At 40.5% G+C, this 16,059-nt stretch overlaps 1 protein-coding gene across 2 annotated transcripts in view; it reads left to right on the forward strand.

Moving 5' to 3' along the window:
* Positions 1-4,960: 4,960 nt before the first annotated feature.
* Positions 4,961-16,059, forward strand: part of ppargc1a (peroxisome proliferator-activated receptor gamma, coactivator 1 alpha) — a 280,299-nt gene continuing 269,200 nt past the window's right edge. Inside the window, exon 1 of one of the 2 annotated variants that reach the window (XM_051943989.1) lies at positions 4,961-5,254. In XM_051943989.1, coding sequence (XP_051799949.1) covers positions 5,174-5,254 — 81 coding nt within the window. In that variant the 5' untranslated portion in view covers positions 4,961-5,173. The remainder of the gene's footprint in view (positions 5,255-16,059) is intronic. The other variant, XM_051943990.1, reaches the window with a different exon arrangement.

Here is a 16,059-nt window from a genome sequence, read left to right on the forward strand (position 1 = left end):
GAGTATATGCACGTACCGCCGGGTTAGGCTTGATAGATTGGTTATGTAGGGGAGACGTGGCATGTAGACTGCATGTTTAAAATGGGCTGCCAGTTTGAAATGAATCGCGCAACTACTGAAGGCACCTGTGCAGAAATGTGCAGCCACTACCAGTGGGCAGGAGGGGAAACAATATTTGATTTCCCCCCGCAACGCTGCTGGATTGGTAGCTGTCCTGAACTTTCACCCAATTTCACTGGCGCAGCCTTCATGAGATCTGTGCGAATGATAGAAGTACCCCCACATAAGATCACACCAACACAATTGTTACATTGTCACGCTGAATTATCTCAAGCTGTTGATTTGATTCAGTGAAAAGTTTTCATGTGTCACTGGGCAGAAGAAGGAAACAAGTTGGAGAAAGAACACAGATACAGACGCAAGTATAGGAACAAGCTGAGCTGTGCCGTGTATTCAGAGAGAAGCCGGATACAATTTGCGATTTCTCTTGTGCCGTGGCAGTCCCCGGCAGCGTGCAAATGTATAGCGCTCCATAATCTTTAAATTAATCTACAGCAAAGGACAGATTATGGTTGATGGTGACAGATAAGGCTAAAGAACAAGCCACTCTTCATTTTGCTTGCATCATTCTTTTTCTTTACCTACAGATCAGGGCCTGCAAGCTTTCAAGGTACTGTGTTGGTTTACCACATTTTACCCCCCGATCATGCATATAATTTCTATATAAAGCATAATAATCACTATAATTGTCACTGAAAGATCAAAATCTTGCTAAATAAATGTTCTGGCCATTCAAATGCACAGGGACATAATGTATTTTATCATGATTTACTGCTAGCAAGCTCCATGAGAGTGAGCTAGATGAAATGTGTAGGCCGGGTCACTATAGCAAACATGCTCTGTCTTTCTTACACTAACTGCTGCCCTGAATCCTTGACAACTTCTGCAGGAAAAGAGAATATACAGCACTGTGCCAATTGACCACACTTCAAACGGGTGCACATCATGCGTGGCAAACGCGTCTGATCAAACAAAGAGGCCAGCAAAGGGGAAAAAAAACAACAAAAAACTGGTGCACAAAAGGCCCATCTAACTGCACAGGTCTCGTGTCATGATAAATAGTGTGCTAAAAGACAGCTCTCCAAATGAGCCCTGTTAGCAGTGCTCCTTTCCTTGTTCCGTTTGCAGAAAATGAAAGATTTTCTGTGCTCAGCATGGCTGCACGCACAAATTCTGTAGTACAACGCTGGTTTTGTTCTGAGGGGAAAAATGTTTGCTCCAATGCTTTACAATTATTCTGATGGTTGACATGCAATACTTAAACTAGTGTTTTTTGTCTCAAACCATATAAGAATCATTTGGCTTTGTTTTGGCAGATTTTTAATTTTAGCCCATCTAAACTTGCATGTCAGTCTGTACGCCTGGTAAAACATTAAAATGCAATCAAAAACTACTTTTTTGAAGGTTGAAATGTTGGAGAAACACAACATAATATATTTTTTTCTCTTTTGAAAAAAATCGTATTGAATTTTCATATTTAAATATCTAAACTGATCAGCCTGCACTAATCTCAGCCATGCATGGACCACATCACTGCAAATGAAGCATCTATAATGTAATGGTTTTGTAGTTTTACGTACAAGGACTCTCACCGGCCCCTCAGTGCATACTGTAGATGTACTCTATAGGTCTGTGGAGACTCGTAAAAGATGAGGACTCGTGATCCGACCCGGAAGGATTTGCATAGCTGCATAAGACTATTTTAAAGTGCAAAGTAGTGTAATGAAATTACAGCATAAGGGTGATTTTATGTCAAAACTTACAGAATGAATTGAGTGAGTTAATAAATCTTGGTGTGTGGTATGAAGCTTTTTACAACTAGCCCTTCTAAACTTGCTCTCAGCTTCCCATTAAACATGTTCATTTTGTATTTTTAAAAAAGTATATTAGGTGCAGTTGAAGTCTTGATTAAAATACGGCCCAATATTTCCCATGAAATGAGAATTAGTTTAACCGATCGTCAGTTTTTAATGTATCAGTGACACGTGATTTTGTGGAGAATCAAATTAGCTTCTGGCTACATGTCCGTGTGGTGTAGTGGGCTGTTGTATTTTGTACCTGTCAAATGATAGAAGAAAATGCAGCAAGAAGACAAATGCTTCAAGGTTATAAGAGTTGTGTTTCCAGAGGTGACAGAAAGCTTTAGCAAGAACTACAGACCTCGGATTTTACTTAAGATTTCAGCAAAGGCACAGCTTACCCGTGCAGTTGTTTTCACTTATACCGAACGATTAGTCCTCTGCCAAGGGTGAAGCTCGGCTGAGCTGCGCTGGGAATTATGCGTTGTCAGCAGTCTCTGTGAACGAAAAGTACAAATGATGAAGGTGGAAGTTTCACCACAGTAGCAGGAACAGCAAAACTAACAGGAGAGCGACATAGATGTCAGTCAGGCACAGTTTCCAGTCCTGAGAAGATACACGGTATAATCAAACACCTGTGTGGGTGCACCATGGGTTTGTGAGACTTTACATATTCAGTACTGTTTGTTCAGTTTGCAGGTCTTCTTGAGCATTTTCAAACTGGTTAGACTGAGAACATTCTGTCTTTAACAAACACACTGAAGACGACTTTTGTTACATATTTTTATCAGAATGTGTGGGCCTTCTTGTTTTTGCTACAGATTTTTTGGCATGGCTTTAGTTGAGTCAAATCAAGTCTAAGCTCCACATTTCTGAAGGTATAAACTCTCCCCCAAGAATCCACAGGGATTTTAAAGTTGATTCTTTGATACAATAAAATCTTTCATAATTTCCCATGTAAGTGTTTTGTGTGTTGCTATCCATTTGGTTGATCACGCATGTTTTGCTGTTTGTTGTGTTTGTGTACAAATGTGATATTCTCAGATATTAGTCTGCTTGTCTGCCAAAAGCATCTTTCCTCCAGTGATCAGCTGATTCTGGACACGAGAGCAGCAAGTTATTCTACTTAAAAGGCTAAAATCCAAGAGAAGTCAAGAGTCAGTGGTGCTAAAATAAAAAAAAAGTAAAGTTTTCAGCAAAATTCAAAGTTTCAGGCAAATACTTATGGTAAATCAGCAGCTTGCTGCAAACTGGCCACAAGTTTTCCACAAACCTGACCCAGATTTCTCCCCAGGTTTTCCACAAATCTAATTTCTAAATGAAAATAAGACCTTGCTTCAAATTTGCAGCATCATTGCCAGAGGTTATCTACTTATAAGGGTTCAGAATATCCTGAAATAAAACTTCCACAGCCATGAAAATTGGTTAGGACACAAAAATTGTTTCCAGCAGGTTCATATGATTGAATGGCTCCAGCAGAGGGACTTCAAGATGGAAAAAAACCCCGCAACATCTTCAACGAGGGTGAAGATAATAATAAAAAAATAAAAATAGACGTTCATTTGAGGGTAAAAATATTCAAAATTCAGGTAAAATATTTACCAGAAGTTAGTTCTATACAGTGAAACGTTGAAACAAGCAACATGTTCGCAAATAAAGGCTACATACATACATACATACATACACACATACAGGTACCTGGTCAACTCGTGCGTATGCAAACTTGTGCGTATGCTAGGGTTAGGGTTAGGGTTAGGGACAACAATTCAGCAACTGCCAGTGGTTTATAAATCCATGTTTGATCACCATAAATAAATAATAAAACACTGATTTTACATTCACTCAATACACACAAGTTTGCATACGCACGAGTTTGCATACGCACGAGTTGACCAGTATCCCACATACATATCCACTGCAAAAAATGCAATGCTTAGATGAAATTTCACCAGCTTTTGAGGCTTCCGACATCTGTTTGGCAAACCATGTTCCAGTTTTTTTGCAATGTTGACATGTCAGAATGGTGAAAGCTATACTTTTGGAGATACTAGATGCTCAAAATAGCTTCCCAAAAAAAGATGTTCATTTGAGGAAGAAAATACAAAAAAAAAGTTCTAGATGTTCTTTCTCAAAATTCTGCCAACACATTTACCATAAGTTACTTTTGGGTCCCAATTAATAAAGAAGCAAACTTAAAATGCTACTGAATCCATGGCATCTGACTTGTTGGAGAGCACACAGGTGAGTTTAGAAATGTTAATTACTTCTGGAGCTAACTGTAGCTGAAGCAGGTCAATTTAATTAGCCTCATTTTGCTCACAAGCAATGAAACAGGAGTTGAAGGACAACAACTATCTAACAACAGTCTATACATCAATATGTAGAGTGACAGACTGTTTCGGGCAAATATAAACTGACATATTTGTAACTAATGGTGAACTTGTTGGCAAAAGTGTAGGACTACTTGCAAACTCCATTGGGGCCCCAGAAAGTTCCTTTAAGTGTATTTTATTTATTTATTTATTTACATGGATATATCCATATTTTCCACTAAAAATGCAATGCAAAGTTGACATTTCACCAACTTTTGAGGCTTCTGTAATCCGACTGGCAAACATGTTCCAGTTTTTTTTGCTATGTTGACATGCCAGAATGGTGGGAGTTCTACTTTCGGAGATGGCAGATGCTTAAAATGGCTTCATAAATTAGATGTTTATTTGAGGGTAAAAATACAAATAAATAAATACAATCTTAAAATTCAGGTAAAGTACTTCACGAGTTAGTTTTGAGTTCCCAATAACAAACGGGTAAAGTCTAACATGTCATATAATCAACTGAATCCATAGCATATGACCTGTTTAGGGTCACACAGGTGTGCTTAGAAATGCTAATGACTTCCGGAGCTGAAGCAGGTGAATTTAATTTAAAATTCGTTTAGCTCACGAGGACAGACAACGCCACTCACACCTGAATTCTGAATATACTGTTCTCTTTGACCCTTACCTGGTCCGCGGACTTCACTTCGAGAACCAAACGCTGTATTTTTTTCGGAGGGGGGAAAGAGAGGACGGCCACGTGACCGGGGAGGCAGCAGCCAGAACCGCCACCGCTGTTCGTTTGATAGCTTCAACGGCGCCGGACGGAGACGCAAGCGGGGCGGAGAGAGAGAACCAGAGGGAAGACGGGAAGGAGAGACGGAAAGAAAGACAGGAAGGAAGGAGGGAAGACAGAGACACTCGACGTGGGAACAAAAGACCGAACCTCCGTCTGCAAACACTCCCGCCGACTCCTCCACCAGACACGGCTGGTGCACCATGGACGGTTATGGCAGGACCGAAGATGAGCTGTTCTCCTCCTGCCTCCTGAACCTCACCTGGGAGACTTGCTACGAGCAGGTAGGACGCGACACACTTCATGAAATTAACACATAAAATCACGCCCAACTGCCAATTTTCGAGGGTTTAAATGATAAAACAAGTTCTCAGGTGTGTTTCAAGTGACTTCACAAACTTATAAATATGTACTTTAGGGCTCCTGTCATTTGAAATCGGTGAAAAATAGCAAACATAGTGAGTCATCTTCATCAATCAATCTGATGTAAACACAAACTTTGCATTCCTTTGAAGTAACTAAAAGCAGAGAAGTGTTATGTCCATCCACATAGACATCATCTGTATCTCTGGGTTGCCAGGTAAGGAGCTCAAAATCAGTTTTTTTTTTGTTGTTGTTGTTGTTGTTGCTGGTGATGCCAAACACTTTGATCCTGCAGGCCTCTCACAACAGCAGCACTGGGTGTCTGTTTGGAGATAATTACCTAATTCCTCTCTCTACTTCCAGCTTAATCAGTTCTGCCTTTAAAATACACTTATGGTTGCCGTCTGAAATCCCTCTTAATTCTCACATTCTAATTTGTGTGCGGCTAAAGTCATCTCGCCACAAGAATGCCAATGAAATCGCTCTGTGTGAATGCTAAGAGGGCTCCCAGCTATTTAGCAATTTATGCTCAATGATTGATGCCAAAATGTTTGTACAGTGATTTTTATGGTAATTTACTTGAATGCCACCATGAGAGCTCAGGATATATATAGAGGATATTTATTTCTCTGTTATCAGCATCCAGGTTCGCAATACAGCGGAGGAGGACATTTAAACAATCAATCTCCTGTGGTTTAGTGGGCTACCATTTTGAATTACAAGTAATCACAAATTAAAGAGGATTAGGCTCTTTAAAGCTGCTGATTGGCTGTGCCGAGAGTCGTATTGTAACAGTTGTTCAGTTGCAGGAAACAAAAGGAACCCAACACATGACTCAGAATTGCAAAGTCACTGTAATTGGTGATTTTTTTTTCTTTTAAAAAAAAGCTCAACAGTTTCTGCTGCGAAATGGATCAGCCGAAACTTTACTCAAATCGACAGTTGAGGTTTTTTAGCTGCATTCCCATATGTCTTTTGGGTGCAACTTGTGCACAGAAGGTTAAAAAGTATATTCATCTTTACGTTAATGCAAGTTTTTATGTTTTTGTTCAAGATTTGTTCATACAATTCTGTTCTCTAGAACCAATTAGTGTATTCATTGATGAACTCATCCACAGAAAATTAACAATGGGGCATTGTGGCTTCTCAAATGTGAGGTTTTGCTGCTTTTCCTATTTTTATATCACTGTAAATCTTTCAGTTAAAGTACTTAAACAGAGTCTTGTTTTCACTAAATAGTGAAACCTTCCGAAAATGTAGAAAAACACAAATGTCACCACTGAGTGAATGCAAGTTTTTCCTGACCTGGTTCAAGAATCGGAACTTATTTTAGTCAGTTAATTGATGAAGTAATTGACAAAATTTTAACATTGGGCACTCTGGCTTCTCAAAAGTAAGAATTTGCTGCTTTTCTTATTTCTATATTGCTGTAAATGGAGCATTTTACAGTAAAAGTACATCACCATAGTCTTGTTTTCCCGACATAGTGAAACATTTCTGTGAAAACATACATTTGAGCTCTAAGAAACTGTAATGGAGAAACAGAGGGGGGAATAGAGAAAACACTGAATAATATGCTTAAAATCATAATTGATTAGTTGTTCACAGCTTTGTGTTTGTATGAGTAGTTTTGAATTTTTTTTTTAAGTTTTCAGTTGAGTTCAGTTGGTGCACTTGCGCTTAAAAAATCCCCCCAAAAGTAAACCTCTCTGGAAGCAGGTCATGTGCTCGGCCAACATGTTGTTAGCCATGCACATATCCTCTCTCGCCCTCCTTGAGTCCTACGGCGGGCGGGTAAATAAATAAATAAATAAGGAAGCAAAGGGAAATGTTGACACAGCCTGTCCTTGTGGCCAGATTATCCACTCATGCTTGAGCGCCGGGGTAAAGGCCCTGCATTATTCAGACTAAGACACAGAGACGAGAGGGGGGGAAATGCTGTGGAAATGCTGCGGGAGCATGTGCACACGCGTGTTTACGTGTGCACTGTTAAGCCATGGCTGAAGATGCAGTCAAATGAACTTATTGCCTCTCTCTCGCTTTCTTCTTCCCTCCTCGTCGTGCTTGTTGAAGGGCTGCTGTCCGTGGTGCTGAAAGTTTCATCACACATTTTGTGCATGTCTTTTCGGAGTTCTAGGCTCTGCTCCCTGCCCGATGCCTCCGTCGCTCTTCAAAAGCAATGAATTCAGTTTGTCTCGACCCCAAAAAGAAAAAGCCAGCACTTGGCCGTCCGACTCAAAAAGGCTGAAGTCTATCATTCAAGAAAAAGAAAAAGCTGCAGGTAACGCAGCGTGCTCTCAGAAGCAGTAAGAACTAATGCGTTTCTTTTTTTTTTTTATGCGTCTGCTTCTGCCTACAGCATGTTTCATCACAGCAAGGCTCAAGTTACATTACTACTCACTCAGTGGCTTGGTTAAATGAAAGCTCCTTTGTGTGCACTCTTACGTACAGTATTTGATCCATGTGAGTCACTTCTTCATCTGTGTAATGAGTCAGTAGCCTGAACGGTTTTCGTGGAGGCACACTTTACAGCAAAGAAAGGATAAAAACATTTAAATATGGTTGTTTTTTGGAGGGAGTTTGAGAGTTCAGAGACACAGCAGAAAGGAAGAATAATGTACTCCAACTTCACTGGCAGGAGAAAAAAATAAGAAATTTATGTCTGTAGTGTTCACAGGGATGTTAAAAGACTTTGTTGGAAGTTTGTCCTCTTTGTCATCTCCTTCCCAGCTGTCTTGCTTCAGGATGCCTGAGCGATTCTTGGGTTTGAGTTCTCATTCAGAGCTGAAATTAACAGTCAATCCATTAGTCAATGAAAAAAAGACAGGATTTCCAGTGTCTCTATTGTGAAGATTTGCTAGGTTTCTCCGTTTACTATCATTATAAACTGAACATTATTGGGTTCACCTTGATTGGAATTGTTTAAAAGTTTCTGCTGTTTTATAGATCAGACAAATAATTAGCAATGAAAGTAAGTGTTAGTTGCAGATAGGGGAGCACTGGATCGGAAAATCGGATTCGTATACGGCTGTCAGCTGCTTTTAACATTCCCCCTTCATAGGAACACTTTGTCTTGTCACTGCAACTCTGCATTGAGATCTAGGAGGAATGTTTGAAGTGCTGTTTGTTTGTCTCTGAGCAGAATTATGCAAAAACTACCAGGCTGAATTTCATGGTGGAACATGAAAACAGGAGGAGCATATTAGATTTTGGTGCCTCGGAAGAGTTACTGTTTCACTTGTGACTGTCACTAGTTGGTCGGGGTACCTGTATTTGTCTAGAGAACCTCATTGCATTTTGTTTATTGGTGCTGGGACTTCAGTGTGTGTCTAATTTTTATCACTGATCGATCGACTGCAGATGTTGATTTATTAAAAGTCGTGCATCTGCAGGAAAATAAATGAAAAGGTTTTGTGTCAAAATTGAGATGACAAATTTTCGACTTGAAAGATTGCATGGTTTTGATATGCTATTAGGATAAATATGGTTTAAAAAATAATAAAAATCACAGATGATTTAAAAACTTCTGAATGTCAATCCAGTAATTGATCAACTTGAAAATCAGTTAACATCCAAGTCCAGTAGTGTTTGTTTCAGTTTGCAGTGAATCCTCCCATAAAAACACTCAATTACAAGTACAAATCTTGAAATTAAAACCTTTTTTCCAGAACAAAAGTGCATATATATTGCAGGAAAATATCCTTAAGTGAACTAAAATTTAAGTGAATTAACATGTATGCAGTACTTGTATATACATTTTAAAAAAATAAATAATTTGTCAACTATAATGTCTAATGCCTTAAAATTGCAATCAAATGTGGTGCTTCAGTAAATATATTCTGTCTGTTAGACAGAGATGCCTTGTTTTTGACAAATGCAAGACCGCACTAACAGCCTCAAAATGGTTAAAATCAGGGAAGTACCTTAAATGCCTTATTACTCGTTCTAGATTCCAGGAACTCACTTACTGTTTGTCATGGTTTCAGTCCATGATCTGCTCTGTGTACCTAAAACTACTCCCACCTCTTACAACTACCCCCAGAGGAGTATATCTAATTTCCACGTTGGCACATCTCCTTTTCTTTTTTTTTTTCTTGCCTTTTAATCAACAAGTGTGTGCCTGCTGAGCACCTTGCTTTTGATAGCAACCCACAGATGCAGGGCCTGTCAGCAGTGTAATGAGAAGCGCGTTGTTCCATTGCAACATATTGCCAAGATATGGATGGATAATTATCTAATCAAGACTTTGTGAAAGTGCCGCCACTTACTCACTGCTGACCTGCTAACCGTCTGCCAGAGTTTTTGCTGCAAGATGTTTACATACAATAAATTGATCACGTAGGTATATTTTGGTCCTTGTTATGGAACTTTCTATTGTTTGAATGCTGACATGAGTGCAGATAAACAGCTTTTTGTAATATGTACACAGACAAAACATGGAGAGGAATAAATAATAAATAATAATTCAACAAGCATAATAAATGTTGAAAATTAGGATTTAGGTTTCAAACTGAGTGATTTTTACTGAGGGATTATTGTTGCTTAGCAGGGCTGAACAGTGGAGTTTTTTTTTTTTTTTTTAACTGCAACTTCACTGCAACACGATACTATATGCTGACACTCCAATGCCCAAGTGAGATCTGTGTCTTCATGGTCATTTCTAAAGATTTGACAGAGCACAAAGTAGAGAAGACACACCAAAGCAGGTTTAGTGGCCACTTGTTAAGCATAAATCTCCCCTCGGCACACTTGATTTCAATTCCAAAGGGAAATGTGAACCACCAGAGGGAGCAACAAGCTTTGATTCCTCATGGAACTCTAAAATCTGTCATGCAGAATATCTAATTATTTGCAGCAGCCAAAGCCGTTTTTTTCCCCCCCTTTGCTCTACCATTGCTGAATACTTACTGTTTACTGGTTAGTTGAGGGGGGGAAAACTTTAGTTTGATGCTCTTTGGTGTAATTTTTAGTCACTGTGAGGTGCTTGTTTCACAGCCAAATTAATGCAATCACAATATTAGTTTCCTGAGATATTAATCTTGTTTTGTAGCCTTCTTCGTGCCGTGCCGTCTGAATCAACGTCTTAGCAGGGGGAGCACCGGCACACCAGACTACATTCTTTGATTATGTGTGGGAAAATGTCTTCCTCACCATTGACAATCTGTTGATACCTTGCAAAATCTGAGATGAAAGGAAATGCAGCTTAGACTGTGAAAAATCCTTGCCTTCTCACCGGGAGGTAAAAGTACTCTCACAAACATTGAATTGTACATCTGAAGTGTTATCAATTCCACCTGAAACGGAGGGCCCCGGTGGCAGAGCTGAACCCCTGCGCTTTTGATCGCACCAGCAGCGCCTGTAAACAAGTATTTTCCCATCTTCCCTCTCTGTCTGTCTCTCATTTCCCTCCCTGTCTCTTCTCCCGCTCTCTCTCCCGCTCCCCCACCAAGGTGTCTGGAGGGGGAGGTTCCTTTGATTATCTCTGCTGCCGATTAATTGCTTTTCTTAACCTCTGCACAGACGTGCTCCTACACCGCCCCAGAGCCTGCTGCACGCGCTCAGATGGACCCCTGCCAGGAGGGGGAAAAAAAACAAACCACACCACACTTCTGCCTCCCCACCTTCTCCCAATTACTGACCTTCATCCTTTCATTTCGCCTCGGATGTTATCGCTGGCATTATCAGTGTATTTACTTTGTTTGTTTAGCTAGTTACTTGGCGCACTGCAGCATTTCCCTGAGTTTTTTTTTTTTAAAGCGAACTGTGGTGTATTAATTTTTTGGGAAGAGTTACAGCAGAGGATGAGATGAGGTTGTGTTGTCAGGTAAATGTATTGTGTATCATAAAGTGTCTCTGGGTCACTGAGAGGCGAGTTTTTATACAGAGGAATATTAGCTTTTTTTTTTTTTTTTTTTTTGAACTGTCCTTATTCCATGATTAAATAGATTTTGGCCTTGAGTTGTGCTGGCCTAGCAATTTCAGTCGCTTTTTTCCCCCCCAACACTGAGTGCTCTTTTCCATCTCACTTTGCCTTTGAGACAAGCATGTGCATCACGTTTCGGAAAAGGTCCCACCCCCTGCCTCCAAACGCTGTCATATAGCAATGAACTGTCTTCTTCAGACCTTGGCCTGTTTTGTTTTTTTTTTCTTTTAGGACGTCCTGAAAACGCGTCCAGGAGCCATCTCAATGACTTATGTGCTCCATCTCCCATGCAGACCACCTACACTACCTTTCCACTTTGGACAACACTGGACACCACTGTGCTAAAATGTACAACTTAGCAGTTGCTTGCCACAGGAGTAAAGAAAAGTTTTAGTTAAAATTTTTTTTCTGCTGTTGAGACTTTTTAGCGCTGACTGACAGTTCAAAATTTAGACATGAAAGTTTCTGTTCTAGCCTCGAGATGTTGGCAGAAAAGTGTTGGAATATAACCTTTCTAGTCTCTGGCAGGAGTTTTTTAATCCATAACTCTGACTTTTTGGTCTTGGTTTCCCTCCAGTTCATCTTTTTTTTTTTATCTCAATGACTGAATCCAGATAAACTTATAAGTTTTGCATGACTGTTTATGACATTACTGTAAGTGGCTTCAGGGATTTTTTTTTTTTTTTTTGCAAGTGTAGCCTAATTGGTTCAGGTGTTGGATACAGAGAGCACTGTGGGGCTCCAGTGGAAGACGAGACAGCCCACACACACACACTCTCGGATGCGCAAATGCAAAATCTGCATGTGAGGCGTGAACAGACACATAATGTGCACACTGACGCACTCATTCACTCACTAACAGGCTAGACTCCCTGGACTGTATGGTACAGTGTGGTGTTGCAGATTTTTTTTTTTTTCTTTCCCATCAGCAGAAAGCTGGGATGAGCTGAGCTAATTGAGCTGGGAGGCCCGGCGGGGGAACGGGGCCCCTTCTCACACTGGCTCGTCACTTCCTTTCTTTATCCATCCACTGCTGTGTCTTTAGTCCCATATCTCCAAACCACTCTGCGCTGCACAAAAGCCTCGACTTTAATGTATGACTCAGTGTTTCATTAACACCATATGGATATAAAGTGAGTTAAAGCATGGGTTAAAAGCATTACAGATTCCATTTTTTTTCACGGTAAATGATAGCAGTGCTCTATTGGGTATGTGGTTGTTTAGTTCACATATGTGTCCAGTCTGGCAGGTAATTGTTTTGAGTGCAGGGCTACACCTTACACTACACACACCACGAGCTAAAATGGACAAACTGCATTGTCTGTATCACAGCAGACTAGCTGACAACAAAAGCAGATTACCTGTTCTATTTGAGGGATATTAAGACATTACATGGCATTCGATGGGCCCTGGGAGGCCCGTCATAAAAGCCACAGCAAGCTGTTGAGACAGAGACTCGGAGTTGTTTCCATTCTTTAGCCGCACTTGGGGACTGATTATGGTCAGGCAAACGGCCTCTACCTGGAAAGTCACTTTCACTTTCTCGTCCACCATTTGTTAGTATGGCTAATGTCTCATTAAGTCTCACAGAGGGGAAATGATGTGCTCTTTGGGTGAAGGTTAGGCTCTCGGCTTATCATGAGACAAAAGAGAGACTGATTATCGCAGCACAGGCGTGCTTTAGCCTGTGTCTTTCACAACAAGTCCTATTTGTGTTACTGCTCGAGCTGCTTCATTACCCATAATCTATTAGCCCTCCCTCCACCTCCCCCAAGTAAAAGTTAAAACATTTGGGCTAAATGATGAATGCATGATCACTTTTGCATGGTGTTCTATGGAAAGGAGTGGACAGAAAGAGGGTGGGGTGGGGGGTAAATTTTACACTATCAAGGAGATAATTACAAAGCAATCATAAGCTGTTTCCGGTAAAGTGGTAAACAAGCCAAGGGCTTGTGCTCTTTTCCCAAGAATAATTAAAAGTCGCTTTGCATTCTATGCATCAGTGTCCTTTCCTCCACTCAGTGGCCACCTCTTGGCATAATAAAGCTGGCTGAGTCTTACCATAGGGGAGGGGTCCTTTACTCAAAAGTGATTTGGCATTTTCTGGACCTTTTCCTGTCATGTGTCTCCTCATAAATCTGCTGTAGAAGACTCATAGTCTTGAATATGTAGTTTGCACTCCTCTGCCTTTCTTTGTCCTTAATTTTTTTTAATCAGTTTTTTTTTTTCCTGGGGCCAACAGGCACTTCTGAACAGCTGTGTCACACAGTGGGAAGGTTTCCAGATATGAACTACTACTCCTCCATGGCTTTGCCTTTAATGCTTCAGTAACGAGTTCATTCATTGATTGGTCTAGACTTAAGAGCATGGCGACTTGCTGGCGGAGGTGTGTAGGAATATTAGATGAGAAGCCCATCCATTTGGCAGAATTCTCAACCATAAAAATTCCAATCAACTTTTTCTCAGTGACATTAAAAGAGGATATTTATATGCAACTGCACTGTAGCCACAACTCAGTGCTTAAATTCAGTGCAAATTAGCTCATTTAATGCGAGTAGTATTTCCATTTTGTGGATTTCAGCAATCAAAAAGTCTTTTTCACTAACTTAAATCCTATATAAGTGGCTATACTATATAAAAAAAACTAATCCCATATACAGTAAGTGCTTTCAGCAAGTACATTGTTATGACATCTTGCCTCAGTCTGCCTGCTCAGTCCTTTTAACACAGTCCAAGACTATCAGAAGAGAGCAAACACTAAGGACAGCTTCCTTTGCATGTTATCAAATTCCTCTCTGTTTCCAAGCCCTGTCTATAACTTAAGATGCCTGCAGGCTGTGTCACATCTCAGCATTGACATGCAGTCGTTACTCCACTTCTAACAACGCTAGAATCAGTCAATTATCCATGGAATCGATCAACATAACCTCACTGCCACTCATTTAAAGGAGCCAATCAATCTGCATGGGCCTTTTTTCTGTTTTCCCTGTCGTGTTTTGAGCATTTGTGTTTGTCTGTGTATGTGTTTGGCGCCGTGGGTTGGCCCATGATGGATCTACTCGAGTGACAGCTCATCTACTGATTTATGGTTGTTTATCACCGGAGTAAGACTGGAGTTGACCTCTCATCTAGGCTGCCGCCACTTCCCATGATGCCTGTAAAACTGTACACTGAGCTGCTTGACAACACCTTGCTGGACAGAAATCATGTCGCCCAGAGAGCAGATGTTTGTGTGTTTTTAAGTACCTGAACTTTAAAGTGTTTGTACTCAAAAGCTCTTCATTTTTTGCACACTTGCATCATAAGCTCCGGCTGCACTCACCAACTCCTCAGTGGCTTCATTACTAAATGAAACAACCCGTAATTCCACATCCCCATCATGGATAAATGCTGCAGTGGCAGTCTGCGATGCACTGAGGGTGGGGTTGGGAAGGGGGACACGGCGTCCTCCATACCTGATGACATGCAAGGTTTATCACGTTGAGCAGAGACATGGTCACCTTACCCCGGGCCTCATTGTGACAGCCAGCAAGTCACTTGAGAGCACCATTGGAAATCAATATTCCCCCACTCTTTAATTGTTAGAAAAAAATCTTCCCTGTTTACAGCATCACATCATCAGTCAGGACAACTTGACTTTCATTTATTTTTGCCTTTTCCTGCCTTCCTTCTGTCTCTTCCTCGCTCTCTAACACTTTCTCCTCTGTGGGTTGTGCTGGCTGGCGGTTTGTTTGGTGAATTACGTAACAGGGACTGGCTGGATCTTATTTTTGGGGGGGACCTACTTGATATGTATACAGAAGCTTTCCTGGTTAACTTCAGTGCGCTTAAGGCATTTGTGTGTCTTATCTCAGTGAATGTTTGCCTCAGTGCGAGCACTTCCACTATTGTCTTGAACTAACAGAGGACATGTGCTCGCTTCTGTCCTCTGTTGACTTCCAGACGCAACTGCCTCACTGTGCTTGTTGTGTGCTGATTCCAATCACTCACTTTAGATCACACTTTTACTTGTGATTCCCAGCTCTTTCGTTGTGACCCTTTATAGCCAAGTAATGCCGACCTCACACCCTCTATCGCAGGTTATATTTTGTCTGAAATTTGTGAGCAGTTTAGAAGTAGTGCAGTGCAGCAAAGAATTTCACTCTATATTTGTTCTTGAACACACCGCTGAGTGGACTTGACCACTGTCGCTCTTCCTTATGGCACTGATAAAATTTTGACAAACTATACAAAGTTCACCAAAAAATGGATAGCCTCACATTATTTCCAGTAGCAAAGCACTTCAAACTAAACTGTCTTGTTTTTCCACAGCTGAGTCATGCTTTAAAAATAATGAAGAATTGACATCTTCAGGCTGGGTTACTCACTTGTAAGTCCTGCTGTGGAATCTTCCTTTCTTTTAGTCAAAAGTATATGTGCAAGGATTCAGTATGTTTCTTTTCTTTAATTTTTTCTAACATCTCTGCATTAATGATGCATGATGATAAAACCATGATGACCATAAGCTGATAAAAGCGTTAGAATGAAATATTGGCATTTGAGGCTTGAGGTTTCCATTTTTTGTTTGAAAATAGTACATAAAATAAATGTCTGACATTAGAGCATCATGCCAGTTGACTTGTAGAGATTACTTAAAGTAATGTGTCAAATATCAGCATCAGAAAATGATTTTCATGTCTGAGAGACGATGTTGGAAGTAGGCTAACACTGCCAGCATTGGTGTTCTGGTAAACTCGCTAAAAAAAATGTAATCCGTTGTTTGTTTCTTTCGCTGTCCCTGATTTTTCAAGGTGTGTATGAGAG

Source organism: Acanthochromis polyacanthus, chromosome 23 (assembly GCF_021347895.1).
Source record: "Acanthochromis polyacanthus isolate Apoly-LR-REF ecotype Palm Island chromosome 23, KAUST_Apoly_ChrSc, whole genome shotgun sequence".
Classification (NCBI taxonomy): domain Eukaryota; kingdom Metazoa; phylum Chordata; class Actinopteri; family Pomacentridae; genus Acanthochromis; species Acanthochromis polyacanthus.